At 45.1% G+C, this 15,760-nt stretch overlaps 1 protein-coding gene across 6 annotated transcripts in view; it reads left to right on the forward strand.

The window, feature by feature from the left end:
* APP (amyloid beta precursor protein) overlaps positions 1-13,977 on the forward strand; it is a 307,623-nt gene extending 293,646 nt beyond the window's left edge. For all 6 annotated transcript variants that reach the window (XM_055567762.1, XM_055567763.1, XM_055567759.1 and 3 more), the window contains 2 exons: positions 1,246-1,392; positions 12,747-13,977. In XM_055567762.1, coding sequence (XP_055423737.1) covers positions 1,246-1,392; positions 12,747-12,848 — 249 coding nt within the window. In that variant the 3' untranslated portion in view covers positions 12,849-13,977. The remainder of the gene's footprint in view (positions 1-1,245; positions 1,393-12,746) is intronic.
* Positions 13,978-15,760: the final 1,783 nt, after the last annotated feature.

The following is a 15,760-nucleotide window of genomic DNA, read 5'->3' on the forward strand; positions in this document are numbered from 1 at the left end:
TTAATGATTTGTTCTTTACAAATATGTTGAGGGAGTATATTTGTTTAGAAAGGGGCATGATTGTGAACAGTTCCTAGTTTTGTTGCAGATAAACCATGAATAAAACTCTTTTCGAAATTTACTTTATTTGCTGCATTTCATGTTGCCTTTTCAGATTGCTAGGATGTCAGTTATAGTTTTCACTGTCATTCTGCTCTCTTGAGATTATATCAAAAAAGTATTTAGGGAGCTATTTTTATTAATTTATATAGCAAACATGGTATATATTCTGTAGTAATTAAACCAGATGATCTGGCATAAGAGCATCTCCTTACATAAAAGATGATAAAAGTTGCTGTGTGCTTTTATAATTCCGTTCAAGTAAAGACGAAAAATAATGACTCGCTTTTACAAACAGTATGAAGGAATGTAGTATAATAAATTTATCACTGAATAAATTTCTTCTTCACAGTATTCTCTAAATTCTTTTCGTGTTTAACTCAAATAAACATCAAGACTAAAACATTTTTAGTTGGGTTGCCAGAGACATCATAGTAAGAAAGCACGTGTCAATGTGTGGCTATTAAAATTCTTATCTTGTTGCCGACTGCTGCTTCTGTTTGAAATAAGTGCCTTACAAGCATATGATGCTCCTCAAGGTTAATTAGTGTCTTGCAGAATTATTGGGGCTTAAAGTAGGTAACAAGATGCCTGTTTTCTTCTGTTTAATGCCTTTGTCTTAGATTGCATGTTCCTGTGTATTGAAAATGTCCTTCTAAGAAAACGACGGCATCTGTACTTTGGAGAAGTACCTAAGGCGTAGCTCTCACGCATCAGGTCTCCCAGTTTAAACCTGCTGTGACTGGGAAGATACTGGCCTCCTTTCATAATCATGAACCGTGCCTTTCCAGTTTCTGATAGATCTAAGAGCTGCCCTCCCCCACTTAACAGAATGTCCACCTATCAGAGGGTTTCAGATCCCTGCGGGCTGCTGTTGGCCTTCCTAAAGACATATTGGTGGGGAGGGGGAGGAGGGAGTGGCCATTCCAGGACTGAGGAAGGCACGTGGTGCATTATTCTACAGACTGAAGATGTCATTTTTAGTCAGTATTATTTGGCTTTTTTTCAAGTGCGCACCAAATAATTTGAGTGACCAACAATTCAAACTTACGGCATAAAATGTAGACTGGATATACTGAAACTTTTCACATTCCTCATCCATACATCTCCCGTAGTTACAATCCTTTTTCTTGATTTGTTTTCAAGGTGTTCTTTGCAGAAGATGTGGGTTCCAACAAAGGTGCCATCATTGGGCTCATGGTGGGCGGTGTTGTCATAGCGACAGTGATCGTCATCACCTTGGTGATGCTGAAGAAGAAACAGTACACATCCATCCATCATGGAGTGGTGGAGGTAGGTGAACCTGGCTGCCTGTTTGCAACTGGCATAAAGGCACTCTTGCTTGGTGTTAGAATCATCCAAGTATCTCTTCTTTGAAAAAACAATCCCCATTCCTGCTCAAGTTGCAGCTGTTTTCTTGCTTCTGGTTTTTATTCATTCTGACTTATAACTACTGTGGTCAAGGCAATGGGGATGTATGCTATCTCAGCTTCTTATTTTGTATTGAAATGTCAAAATAATACTAAGGATAATGCCTGGCTTAAAGACATTGTGACTGCCGTGAAACATTTTTTTAAAACAAGTTACAAATAAAAACGGAGGTGGAACGGTGCTTTTTGTTGAAAAAAACTTTTTTTGACACATTTATTCCTGGATTTTTTTTTTCTGACTATGCTGGGGTCAGGAAGCTCAATAGTTGCAGTGTGTGGGCTCTCTAGTTGTGGCGTGTGGGATCTTAGTTCCCCAACCAGGGATTGAACCTGTGTCCCCTGCACTAGAAGGTGGATTCTTAACCACTGGACCACCAGGCATGTCCCTATTCCTGGACTTTTAAATAAATCATGTGACTTCTAACTCAAGCCAGGTGATAGTAAATAATTTTCAGTAACCAATCTTACCTTTAGAGTGTCATAGAAAATCACATTGTACCCAAGGGCTGAACAACATATACAAAGTTAGTCTAGGTCGTTAGCCTGCACTTTGCACCTGAAATGTCTTCGTTTCAAGGCGTTAGTGCAGTGGCCCTGAAGATGGAGAGAAGACCCACAAAGTGACAATTCCATTTCCTCGAGCCTCTCCCAGCGGCCCAACCTGTGGGAAATAGGAGGATGTACAACACAGAGGTAGTAAGTTACACCAGCAAAATAGATGAAGCTGCAAGATTCAAATATGACTCCTTAAACCCATGACATAAAGTACTGTAAAATAAAACGTACAAATAAGTTCCTTATATGCATTTAAAATGCAGGTTGAGAAGAGGAGAACCTCACGGTTTATGTAGTTTTTAGGAAACTATTAAAGAAAGTGAATTAATACCTCTTGAAAAGTTGAGAATTGCTAGAGCCAAAAAAGATCTCAAGGATCAATTAATTGATCTCATTTTATACATAAGAAAACAGACCCAGACAAAAGCAGTGTTCTTTCAGTGTCAAATTGAGTAGAGCCAAGGTCAGAGTAGGGTTTCCCAGGTGGCACAGGGATAAAGAATCCACCTGCCAATGCAGGAGACGCACGAGATGTGAGTTCAATCCCTGGGTCATTGGGAAGACCCCCTGGAATAGGAAATGGCAACTCACTCCAGTATTTGTGCCTGGAAAATCCCGTGGACAGAGAAGCCTGGTGGGCTCCAGTCCGTGGGTTCGCAAAGAGTCAGACACGACTTAGCAACTAACCAACAAGCGTGTGGGTGTTATGTATAAAGTACCGGGAATTAGGACTTTAGCACGGGAATCTGGGGAGGATACCGTCCGTATCAGAGCCCCATGATGCTGGGCAATGAAACAAGGCATCTCGGAGCTGACTGCCGTTATCGTGCTGAGACTTGCTTACAAGGTACCAATTTCCAAGGACACGTTCCCCAGATCCCACCCCAGACCTTGGGAAACAGAATTTCTGAATAGGAGGCTAGCAATCTCAGTGTAGAAAATTTTCACAGCTGAATCAAACATGCAGTCAGTTTTGAGAATCACTGATATATATTTAGTGTTAGCACTCCTGCCTTTTATATGAAAAGTGAAAGTGTTAGTTGCTCAGTCATGTCTGGCTCTTTGCCACCCCGTGGGCAGCCCACCAGGCTCCTCTGTCCATGGAATTCTCCAGGCAAGAATACTGGACTGTGTTGCCATGCCTTTCTCCAGGGGATCCTCCTGACCCAGAGATCAAACCTAAGTCTCCAAATTGGGAGATTCCTTACCGTCTGAGCCACCAGGGAAGCCTTTTATATAGTTATCTAAGCAAACCTTGGGCTTCCCAGGTGGCGCTAGTGGTAAAGAACCTGCCTGCCAGTGCAGGAGACAAAAGAGGTGCGGGTTCAATCCCTGGGTGGGAAAGATCCCCTGGAGAGGGGCATGGCAACTCACTCCAGTATTCTTGCCTGAAGAAGCCCAAGAACAGAGGAGCCTGGTAGGCTACAGTTCATGGAGTCAGAAAGAGCCAGATGCAACTTAAAACACACACACATAGCTTCCTGGGGTAAAAAAAAATTTTTTTTGATTAGTTAGCAGAAAAAGGTTTCCTCGGTTTTGGACTATTAGAGCAGTTGACACTTTAACACAAGTTCTGAAAAAATGAATTAATTTTTAAGCCAGAAAGCATCCATGTGGGAAGAGAAGTCCTTCAGTCCTTCTCTTGTTCATTTTGTTAGCTTAAGAGCATCTGGGAACCTCTAGACTGACCGCCCCACCTCCTTTGGTGTTTCTTTTCCTTATTTCTGCTCACCTCCTTCTTTTTTAAAAGAAGGATGACGTAAAGAGCCCAGAAACCATCTCTTTCTCCCTGGAGAGGTCTTCCTTTCTCTCCAGTCCATAGGTAACCCAAGCCTTCGTCAAGCTCTGTGTTGAGTGTTGGAAGAGATCTTCATCTAAGGCGCTGGATACCATCCCAGCCCTCAGGAAGGTGATAGTCTAGCCGAATTCAGACACTCAGAATTGCAACCCAGCCTGAGCACCTGGGCTGGCTCACCTGGCGGGGTGATGCAGCATGAAAGGGGATTTCAGCACCATTGCTCTCAGAGTATGTGCCGAATCAGGTGATTCCCCCCACCCACATTTCCCTGCCTGTCTGAGTGGGCTTCTCCCCCTTAAGGACAGGGAAATAAGTTTATTGCCAGCTGGTTCAGTTCAGCTCAGTCACTCAGTCTTGTCCAACTCTTTGCGACCCCATGAGCTGCAGCACGCCAGGCCTCCCTGTCCATCACCATCTCCTGGAGTTTACCCAAACTCATGTCCATTGAGTCAGTGATGCCATCCAACCATCTCATCCTCTGTCATCCCCTTCTCCTCCTACCTTCAACCTTTCCCTGCATGAGGGTCTTTTCAAATGAATCAGTTCTTCACATCAGGTGGCGAAAGTATTGGAGTTTCAGCTTCAATATCAGTCCTTCGAATGAACACCCAGGACTGATCTCCTTTAGAATGGACTGGTTGGATCTCCTTGCAGTCCAAGGACTCTCAAGAGTCTTCTCCAACACCACAGTTCAAAAGCATCAGTTCTTTGGTGCTCAGCTTTCTTTACAGTCCAAGTCTCACGTCCATACATGACTACTGGAAAAACCATAGCCTTGACTAGACGGCTGGTTAACCTGCTTCATTAATGAGGAACCTTATTTCACTAAGAACAAAAATGAGTAAATGGGTATCCCCAGATACCAGGTCCTACGTCTGTCAGGACAGAATTCAGCCGTGAAGGAGAAACCCCAACAAAAGCTTTGGTCTCCAGGGATTCGCTCCTTCTTAGAGGGAAGGATTGCTGCAGAAGGTCACAGAGATGGGAAAGTGAAGCACGCCTAGGACTTTTATTCATAGAAACGTTACCAGTTGGAGGTGAGCAGTCGCTAGTTTTTGTTGTGCAAAACTAAGCAGTAAATATTGATTTAATATTTACTTTCATCATGAAGCCAGACATCCAGCCTGTAAGTCGTTAGCCGTGGTTTCTCACGGAGACGCCAGTGCTTCGCTGGTGCCTCCAGGAGTGACAAGACAGCCCTCTGTTACTCTGTTCCCCAGATTGCACACACCATCTCTGGTGGCTGACGATGCCAGCACCCACTGAATTACCCACCATTGTCCTGCCAGTGAGGTTCTGCAAATCCCACTGACCCCAGGTTCTGTTAGGAGCAGATGGGCCTTTTCTACACTCACGTCAGCTGACACTGAACATTTTCAAATATATCTTGGAGCTCTCTCCACTACACCTTCTGGACAGAGACTTCACCTTTAACAGGAAAGAAGTGGCATAAAGCCTCTTGATTGAAGAAATTAAAAAAAATTTTTTCGCAGATCTGATAACTGGAACACCAGAGGTCTCCTATCCCCTGCCCCCAGTCATCTCTGATCTGAGTAAAAGGGTTCCTTATTTAGCTTTTTATGGAGATACAGCGGATGACTCTTTTGAAGGATTTGCTATCCGATTGGTGACATTATAAAACTATGTCGCTATAGGTCCTTTCTTCCTGGCAGAATGTCAAGTTTTAGTGGAGGCATCTAGCAACCACTAACAGGGGTGTAGAGCAGTCAGGCAGTTTGGAAAGGTTAAATGGGAGGCAACAGGAAGAAAAAGTGAAGGGATGGGACTTGCCTGGTGGTCCAGTGGCTGAGACGCCACACTCCCAAAGCAGGGGGCCCAGATTCAATCCCTGGGCAGGGAACTAGATCCCACATGCTGCAACTAAGACCAGGGAAGCCAAACAAATATTAAAGAAAGAAAGAAAAATCGAAGGTAGACTCAAATCAGCAGGAGATTGGAAGCAAACAGCAGGAGTAGAAACTAGAAGGTCAAAGGAAAGCATCAGCATGGCAGGGGAGTTCCGGGGTGTGCCTGAAAAATTACTTGATGTATGACTAAGCTACTTAGGGAAATAAGGAAGTGTAATTATGAAAATGACCATGTATACAATAGAAAACCAACATAGCGAGGTTACTAAAAGCGATAAATGATTAACTTGAAAACTTCATTGCTGTTCTCTGAGCGTGTACTTTCCTTCCCAGGTTCCTGGTGTTCTTACACCCTCTGGTTATTTTACGTGTTTAGTTTATCTTATCCTCTATTCTTTGTCCACCTGCGGTGCAAGCATGCTTAGTGGTGTCTGACTCTTTGCAACCCCATGGACTGTAGTCTGCCAGGCTCCTCTGTCCATGGGATTTTCCCGACCCAAGGATCGAACCTGCAACCCCTGCAGTGGCAGGTGGATTCTTTACCATTTGAGCCACCTGGGAAGCCTTTGTCCACCTAGAGGACCTGAAATGGTAAATCTTTAGAGGCTGAGATTCTCTTGTTGGGCCTCAGTGCCATGCATAAAGGGTCACCCATCAACACACATCCTGCTGGTTACCCTACCTAATAAAATTAAAACAGGATGTTCACTGGCCCTCCTCCGAGCTTAAAGCACCTACATGAGAGCCAAGACTCCCCCTCAAGCAGGGGGAGTCTAGAAATTAAGGAGAGATCCAAATAGATTGTGTGTCTACAGTCTAATGGTTGAGCTGTAAATTCCTCTGCATATAGTAAGGAATAAGTGGCTTCAGAGAGTCGAGTTCAGGGAGAGAGGGGTAGGAAGAGGGCATTAGCCAAACAGTAGTCAAAAGTTCTACTGAAGATGGTGTTAGGACCAGGTGGATTTTGCTCTTTGGGCTAAGCTCTCTACAATGTGCATGAAAATGAGCATGTACACAGTAGAAAAACCAACATTTCAAGGTTATTAGAAGAGATAAAAGGCCCATGGAAGCCAAGCTGGGGTTCAGTGTAGAGAGTGTCCCAGGGTCGCTGAAGAAGATGAAGACTTCAGATCAGTCATTGCTCCCAGAAAGTCCAAAGAAGGGGTGCTCAGAGGTGCTGTGCAGGTAGGTTTTCATCTCAGCCAGTGACACCTGGTTCCTGCCTGGGGAGGGGGTGGGGAAAGAAGCAGGAGGGAGAATTCAGTCCCCTGCTCCATTGCTCTGTAATTCCTTCCCGAATAAGCACCACTGGCTCCATTTTCCCCCAGCTGCACTTGAAGGGAAGTGATATCGAGGCCCCGTGCACCCAGGGTCATGGTGGGCTTGCCCTCACGTGCTGGGTGGCCAGCAGCAGGGCTATGGCTGAGCCGTGAGTGACGGATGACTGAGCCCTGCAGGGTAGGAAGGCTCCCCCTGACTTCCTTTGGTGGTGGGTTTATCCATGGACCAGAGCACTCAGCATTCCACCTTTAGCTTTCGAGGATCTGGGGATAAAAAGATGCCATCTACACTCCGTGGGTGCCATGTTGTAAAGGTAATCCCTTCTCCTGTAGCTCCAAGCCCTCTGAGACCTGGGGGCCAAGCCGCCGCACGGCAGCACTGGGGAAGCGTGAGCCACCCTCCCAGCAGCAGCGGGTCACAAGAATTAGCAAGCAGAAAGGAGGCTGGGTCCTGCATGTTCTTTGGAAGGACTGATGCTAAAGCTGAAACTCCAATACTTTGGCCACCTCATGTGAAGAGTTGACTCATTGGAAAAGACTCTGATGCTGGGAGGGATTGGGGGCAGGAGGAGAAGGGGACGACAGAGGATGAGATGGCTGGATGGCATTACCAACTCGATGGACGTGAGTTTGAGTGAACTCCTGGAGTTGGCGACGGATAGGAGGCCTGGCGTGCTGCGATTCATGGGGTCGCAAAGAATCGGACACGACTGAGCGACTGAACTGAACTGAACCGAACTGAAGGAGGCTGGGAAAAGACAGGAAAGTTAGCTGCCAGACTCGCATACCATGCTCTGAGCCTCGCATTTCTGGCTGTGCTCTCTTAAATAAGAGTTTGGCTTTGGCCTTCGAAGAGGAGATCAGCTATTTAATTGTTGCTCTGCCGCTGATGAATGCAGCCTGTGTGAGGGTTGATGTAGGTTCAGGTAAACTTGTATTAATACAAGTTTAATACTCCAACAATCAAGCAGCATTATGTTTTCTTCTGCACTCAGACACGTAGCAGTGCCTGATCTCTGAGGCAAGATGCTTTTTAATCTCCACATTCTTTGAAATCTCAGTTAAGAGGTGGCACAGAGGAAAAAGATGCCCACGTTCTAACGGCACAGGACTGCAGACAGGCTGTTTCTCAGCAAGCAGATTCAGAGAGTGAGGGAAATCTCTCATTACTGGTGCTGATCTTTAATGATGGTGTTGTAACTTACAAGTTCCTGGTTAACGACACAACTGCCAATTAAAGCCCAGTGACCTCATTGGTTGAAAACAGAGCAGATCAAAGGAAGAGAAAGGGCTGGGGAAACATCTCTGATTATTCTCCCAGGGACAGCAATGTGGAGCATCCGTTGGCGTGGTGTCCTCCCAGTGGAATTTTATGTCTGTTCCGGCTGCGTTAAGATTAGCCAAGGCAGTCATTCCAACTCTCACCCAGACTGAAAAGCCCATGAGATGGAGTCATAAAGTAACCTTGAGGAAACCAGCTTATTCCAGATGCTAAAGCTGAAACTCCAGTACTTTGGCCACCTCATGCGAAGAGTTGACTCATTGGAAAAGACTCTGATGCTGGGAGGGATTGGGGGCAGGAGGAAAAGGGGACGACAGAGGATGAGATGGCTGGATGGCATCACCGACTCAATGGACGTGAGTCTGAGTGAACTCCAGGAGTTGGTGATGGACAGGGAGGCCTGGCGTGCTGCGATTCATGGGGTGGCAAAGAGTCAGACACGACTGAGCGACTGAACTGAACTGATATATAACACTGTATTAGTTTTAAGTTTGCAACATTATGATTTGATATATGTGCATATTGTGAGGTGATTACAAAATAAGTTTGAAAGTGAAAGTTAGTTGCTCAGTTGTGTCCAACTCTTTGCGATCGCATGAACTGTAAGCCTGCCACGATCCTCTTGGTCCATGGAATTCTCCAGGCAAGAATACTGGAGTTTAGTGAACAACTTTGATTTCACATAATTACAGTTTTTTTTTCTTGTTATAAGAACTTTGAAGATTTATTCTTTTAAACAACCTTCAAATATACGATACAGTATTGTTAACTGTAGCACCACGTTTCTCCTCCTGAACCCAGTAAGGACAGACACCAGAGGGCAGGTCTGTTGGTGCTAGGACATCATGTCAAGGGATGGAAGACGATTTCTGTACCATGACTAGAGCACACGGGCCAGTGAAAAATGTAGACCAAAAGAGTGGTGCCGTCACTGTGGAGGTCAGTCAACAGTATGGAGGCTCCTCAATGAACTGAACACAGAACTGTCATACAACCCAGCAACTCCACGTGCGAATATGTATCCAACGGAAATGAAATTACTATCTAGAAATGACATCAGTACTCCTGTGTTCAGCACAGCATTATTTACAATAGCCGAGGCATGGGAACAAAGTGCCAATTAGTGGATGAATGGCTAAAGAAAATGTGATACACGTGATGGAATACTATTTAGCCATTAAAAGGAAGGAAATTCTGCCATTTGTGAAAACGTGGATGAGCCTTGAGGGTATTATGCTAAGCAAAATAAGCGAGACTGAGAAAAAGACTGTGAGACTTCACTTATGTGAGAAATATAAAAAAAAACAAAACCTGAACTCAGGAGAACAGGTTTTGCAAGGCCAAGCAAGTGGTACAGGCGGCTAATTCTCGGAAAACCCGACCTCCCCGGTGGCTTTTCCGGGAAGGGTTTTTAAAGACACAGTGAGAGAGAAGGTCATAGGATGCCTGGTGTGCACATCCTTCTGTTGGTGGTGCGGTAGCCAGGTGGTATTTGTAGAATCAAGGTTACCAGCCCTCTGGTTCCAGCTAATTTAAGGTCTTCATGCTTGTGGTCAACAGGAAGTTGACTTCTTCTTTCCTGTGCTGGTTTCAGTATCTGAGGGAAAAGTTATTTTTGTTTTAGAACAGTAATAACACAATGTAAGTTTTCATGTATTCAGCAAAAAGATAAGTACTTCCTCTCTTCTGTGGACTGTTTGAGGTACAGCAGATATGCTAGAAACCTGAACACCTTTCCCCGCACCAAACGTACGTCTGGCTCGGCCTGCAGAGAGTAAGAGGGCCTGACAGAGACCCTGGGAGGACAAAACCAAGTTTACAACTCAGAGGACCCACCGTATCAACAGAGGACATCTGTTTAAATCTTTAGCCAGACATACTTTTAGAATTTTAGTGCTCAGTTAAAAATAATAATCTGGAACAGTATGTTGTTTATCTTTTATTTATTTTTTTTTCCGAAACCTACTTAGGTTTAATCAAGTAGAAATTGATCATTTAGGCACTGCCAGGAATGTGTAACACTTAGTACCAAGACGAAAATATAACTGATCCTACCTTCAAGACACGTACAGCCTCCTGGGGCGGGGAGAGAAAATGAACATCCCCTCCCAGAATTTCAATATAAAAGTAAAGGCAAAATGGAGTTAACAGTATGTTGGCAGATCAGACAGAGTGGAGGTACAGAAGTTTCCCTTTTGCTCTTATCAATGGAAGGTGCAGGTTTTCTGGGAGGGAGACTCGTATTCGAAAAACCTCACAGTTGCCCGTCAAGAGTGACTGTCACTCTATCCCATTCCTCAGCCTCTCAGAGCTACCCCAGCCTGTTTTTTTCCTTTGTACCCCTCCATGGAGTTTAAACTGACACCACCGTAGTTGTTTTCTATTAGTCAATCCTAGAGCAAGATCTCCAGGTAGCACCCTCCCAAGGGGTTTGCACCGTGTTCGTCTAGTCAAGGCTATGGTTTTTCCTGTAGTCATGTATGGATGTGAGAGTTGGACTGTGAAGAAGGCTGAGCGCCGAAGAATTGATACTTCTGAACTGTGGTGTTGGAGAAGACTCTTGAGAGTCCCTTGGACTACAAAGAGATCCAACCAGTCCATTCTGAAGGAGATCAGCCCTGGGATTTCTTTGGAAGGAATGATGCTAAAGCTGAAACTCCAGTACTTTGGCCACCTCATGCGAAGAGTTGACTCATTGGAAAAGACTCAGATGCTGGGAGGGATTGGGGGCAGGAGGAGAAGGGGACGACAGAGGATGAGATGGCTGGATGGCATCACTGACTAGATGGATGTGAGTCTCAGCGAACTCCGGGAGTTGGTGATGGACAAGGGGGCCTGGCATGCTGTGATTCATGGGGTCGCAAAGAGTCGGACACGACTGAGTGACTGATCTGATCTGATCTGATCGGATTCTATGTAAATTGTATCCCTTTCCTGTCTGCTGGAGCTGGCAGCTTGGACTCCACTGTGCCTCATCAGGAAATGTTGTTCCTCATCTGTATTCACATTGAAGCGTCCAGAATTCTGCTTTTAGCGCACTCACTTTTATCTGAAGGAACTCATTAAAGGGAACAGACCCCAGAGAAAATATATTTGGATTTTCCCCCCTCACCTTGACTGATCAGAAAAGCCCCCTCCAAGAGCCATCTCTGCTTCTGTCTGCCTCTTTAATGTATTAAATTTGGTAAAAATGAGAACAAACCAAAACAAGGGCACGGAGATACCAGCAGTTCAGATTTTGAGTGTCAGTGAAAAGTGAAGTCGCTCAGTCATGTCCAACTCTTTGGGACCCCGTGGGCTGCAGCCTATCAGGCTCCTCCATCCATGTGATTCTCCAGGTAAGAATACTAGAGTGGGTTGCCATTCTTTCTCCAGGGGATCTTCCCGACCCAGGAACTGAACTCCGGTCTCCCGCATTGGAGGCAGATGCTTTAACCTCTGAGCCACAAGCATACCTTCCCTGGTAGCTCATACGGTAAAGCGTCTGCCTACAGTGTGGGAGACCTGGGTTCAATCCCTGGGGCGGGAAGGTCTCCTGGAGAAGAAAATGGCAACCCACTCCAGTATTCCTGCCTGGAAAATCCCATGGACGGAGAGCCTGGTGGGCTACAGTCCATGGGGTTGCAAAGAGTCAGACACGACTGCTTAGCTAAATCTCTCTAACACTCAAACTTTTTTTTCTAGCTTGACACCACACTTTCAAGTAAAACAGTCTTTTATGGAAGCCTTTTGTTCTTTTTCAAGCCAACAGGGGAAGAGAATAATATTTATTGCCTTAAGTGTATCCAGTTACTACTCCGGGAGGGAAGCAACCAGTGAGCACTGGCATAAGGCAAGCCAGCCGGTCAAGGGTTTGAGCGCCACCTAGTGGCCAGATGGAGTGTCTGCGTAACTGGTGGGCTCAGGCGTTGTTGTTGAGTCGGTCAGTGGTGTCCGACTCTTTGCGACCCCGTGGACTGCACCACGCCAGGCTTCCCTGTCCCTCACTATCTCCTAGAGTTTGCTCAGACTCATGTCCGTTGAGTCAGTGGTGCCATCTTCTGTTGCCGCCTTCTCCTATGGTAGTGTTAGTCGCTCAGTCGTGTCCAACTCTTTGCAGTCCCACAGACTGTAGGCCACCAGGCTCCTCTGTCCCTGGGATTCTACAGGCAAGAACACTGGAGTGGTTGCCATGCCCTCCTCCAGAGGATCCCGACTCAAGGATCGACCCGGGTCTCCTGCATCGCAGGTGGATTCTTTACCATTTGAGCTCCAGGGAAGACCTCCTTCTCTACATCAAAGTGGAAAAGAAAGGAAAATTGGTGGGGTTTCTGCAATCTTGGCTTAAGAAGAAAAGAGTACAGTGCACCTTATCTTTCTCTGGCTTCTCCATGTGCGCTCTTAAAAGATTGTTTTAAAAAAAAAAACTCATTTGTCTTCGTTCTTGCTCTGCAGGTTGACGCTGCTGTGACCCCAGAGGAGCGCCACCTCTCTAAAATGCAGCAGAACGGCTACGAAAACCCAACTTACAAGTTCTTTGAGCAGATGCAGAACTAGACCACCGCCACAGCAGCCTCTGAAATCGGACAGCAAAACCATTGCTTCACTACCCATCGGTGTTCATTTAGAGAATAACGTGGAGAAAAGCAAACCCTTCTGTTTTATTATTTACTCATTATCGCCTTTCGACAGCTGTGCTGTAACACAAGTAGATGCCTGAACTTGAATTAATATACAAATCAGTAATGTATTCTCTCTCTTCACATTTCGGTCTCTACACTACATTATTAATGGGTTTTGTGTACTGTAAAGAATTTAGCTGTATCCAACTAGTGCATGAATAGATCCTCTCCTGATTATTTATCACGTAGCCCCTTAGCCAGTTGTATATTATCCTTGTGGTTTGTGACCCAACTAAGTCCTACTTTGAAACTTGCTTTAAGAAACGATGGGGGAATGCTTTCTGTGAACGTGGGGGTTTAGCTGCTTCTCTTGCCTAAGTATTCTTTTCCCGATCACTATGCATTTTAAAGTTCAACGTTTTTACGTAACCCAAATGAGTTAGAGGATTTTTTTTTCCACAATTGCATTTTACTGTACAGATTGCTGCTTCTGCTATATGTGTGATATAGGAAGTATGAGGATAGACGTTTATTTCTTCGTGCCTGTTTTATGTGCACACATTAGGCATTGAGAATTGAAGCTTTTTTCGTCCATGTATCTTCAGATCTTTGATAAAGAAAAGAATCCCTGTTCATTGTAAGCACTTTCACGGGTTGGGGAGGGTGGGGGTGGGAGCGCTCTGCTGGTCTCAATTTACCAAGAATTCTCCCAAAAAACTTTTCTGCAGGATGATTGTACAGGATCATTGCGTATGACCATGATAGCTTTCTACACTGTATTACATAAATAAATTAAATAAAATGACCCTGGGCAAGAGTTTTCTTTGAAGGATGAGTATGGACGTTAAATATTCAAAGTAACTTTGGATGGGGAAAAAGAGGTAGATTCAGGTTCTTTCACCCAGTCTAAAACCCTTTATTTATGATACCAAAAAAAGGTGAGAGTGGAAGGGACAAAATCAGGGAATGGGGAAGGCAAGCCTGGACAAACCCTTCAAGATTTGTCTCCAATTTGTATAAAATGGTGTTTTCATGTAAATAAATACGTTATTGGAGGAGCGGCATTGTGCTGGTGTGAATGCTTCCATGGTAACCACCTTCTGATCCTGAGTCATCAGAAGACTGGTGAGAGCTTTCTGATGCAGGGTATCCACACCTGTTGTGTCTTAACAGTAAGTCCAAGCTGGAAGCTAGGGCCAACAGGCATCTCCCAGCTTTTGTAAAATACTTCATAGACCCAACTCAGTCTTCACTTGGTCCAAACTATTTTGCTGCCATATCTTGGTCCTCAGCTTTGTCCCTGTCTTGGTCCATTCGTGCTACTATAATAAAATATTATAAGCTACTGGGTGGCTTATAAACAGAAATTTGGGGATCCGGTGGGAAGTGGGAGGGAGGTTCAAGAGGGAGGGGACATTTGTATACCTGTGGCTGATTCACATTGACGTATGGCAGAAACTAACACAACATTGCAAAGCAATTAATCCTTTTTATTACAAATTTATTTAAAAATAAATTTTTAAAAAGAGCTTTAAAAAATCAAATTTACTCCTCATAGTTCTGGAGGGTAGAAGTCTGAGATCAAGGTGCTGGCATGGTCAGTTGAGAGCCCTCTTCAAGTTCGCAGAGTTCTTGCGTCCTCACGTGGTGGAAGGGGCTAGGACCTCTCTGGAGCCTCTCTAGGAGGGCACTAATCCCATTCATGAGTTCTCCACCCTCATGACCTAATCACCTCCCAAAGGCCGCGCACCTCCCAATGCCATCGCAGTGGGCATCAGGACTTCAATGTGAAGTTTGGGAGAACACAAACATACAAACAGATTGTAACAGTTTCTGATAAGATATGAAGAGAAAAGTTCTAGGAAAATACCAGCTGATCATTATCGACTAAGCAGTATTCTCAGCCCTCACACGGTTGATACTGTAGTGTGTAAGTCCTTGTTTCAAACATCGTAAGATGTTTGGTAGCATTCCTGGTCTCCATCCACTTCACACCAGTGGTGCCGTCCAGTAATGATCATCAAAAATGTCCCTGGAGGACTCCCTGGGTGGCACAGTGGATAAGAATCTGCCTGCCAATGCAGAGGACATGGGTTTGATCCCTGATCTAGGAAGATCCCACATGTTTCAGAGCAGCTAAGCCCATGAACCACAGCTACTGAGCCCGTGTGCCCTAGAGCCTGTGGGAAGAGAAGCCACTGTGTTGAGAAGCCCTCATACTGCAGCTAGAGAAAGGCTGAGCGCAAAAGCAGCAAAGATTCAGTGCAACCAAAGATAAATTAATTTTTTTAATAATCTATAATTTTTTTTAATGTCTCCAGACATTGTTAGATGTCCCTTACGAGGGACGAAACCATCCCACTTGAGAACGTCTGCTCCATGTCTATTTTAAAACAATGTCACATATACTGTACGTGATTTTTAATTGGAAAAGCCTGTGTGTGTGCTAAGTCACTTCAGTCCGACTCTGTGGGACCCCATAGACTGTAACCTGCCAGGCTCCTCTGTCCGTGGAATTCTCCAGGCAAGAATACTGGAGTGTGTTACCATTTCCTTCTCCAGGGGAGATCCCACCCAGGGATAGAACCTGAGGCTCATGTCCGCTGCATTGGTGCAGGCTCTAGCACCACCTGGGAGAAGCCTGGGTCACCGCTATTCCAAGTGTCTAAGAACAAGCTGACCCTGGTGGTGTGCTGTGCTGCACTTGAGAACAGGGGAACATGAAAACCAACCAGCACCTTGTAGCCTTAGATGGCAGCCTTTTAAACGCTAAGCACAGAAAATTAATCAAAATTGTTTTATCAGGCCACTATGGCAATGGCACCCCACTCCAGTACTCTTGCCTGG

The sequence above is a fragment of the Bubalus kerabau genome, chromosome 2 (assembly GCF_029407905.1).
Source record: "Bubalus kerabau isolate K-KA32 ecotype Philippines breed swamp buffalo chromosome 2, PCC_UOA_SB_1v2, whole genome shotgun sequence".
Lineage (NCBI taxonomy): Eukaryota > Metazoa > Chordata > Mammalia > Artiodactyla > Bovidae > Bubalus > Bubalus kerabau.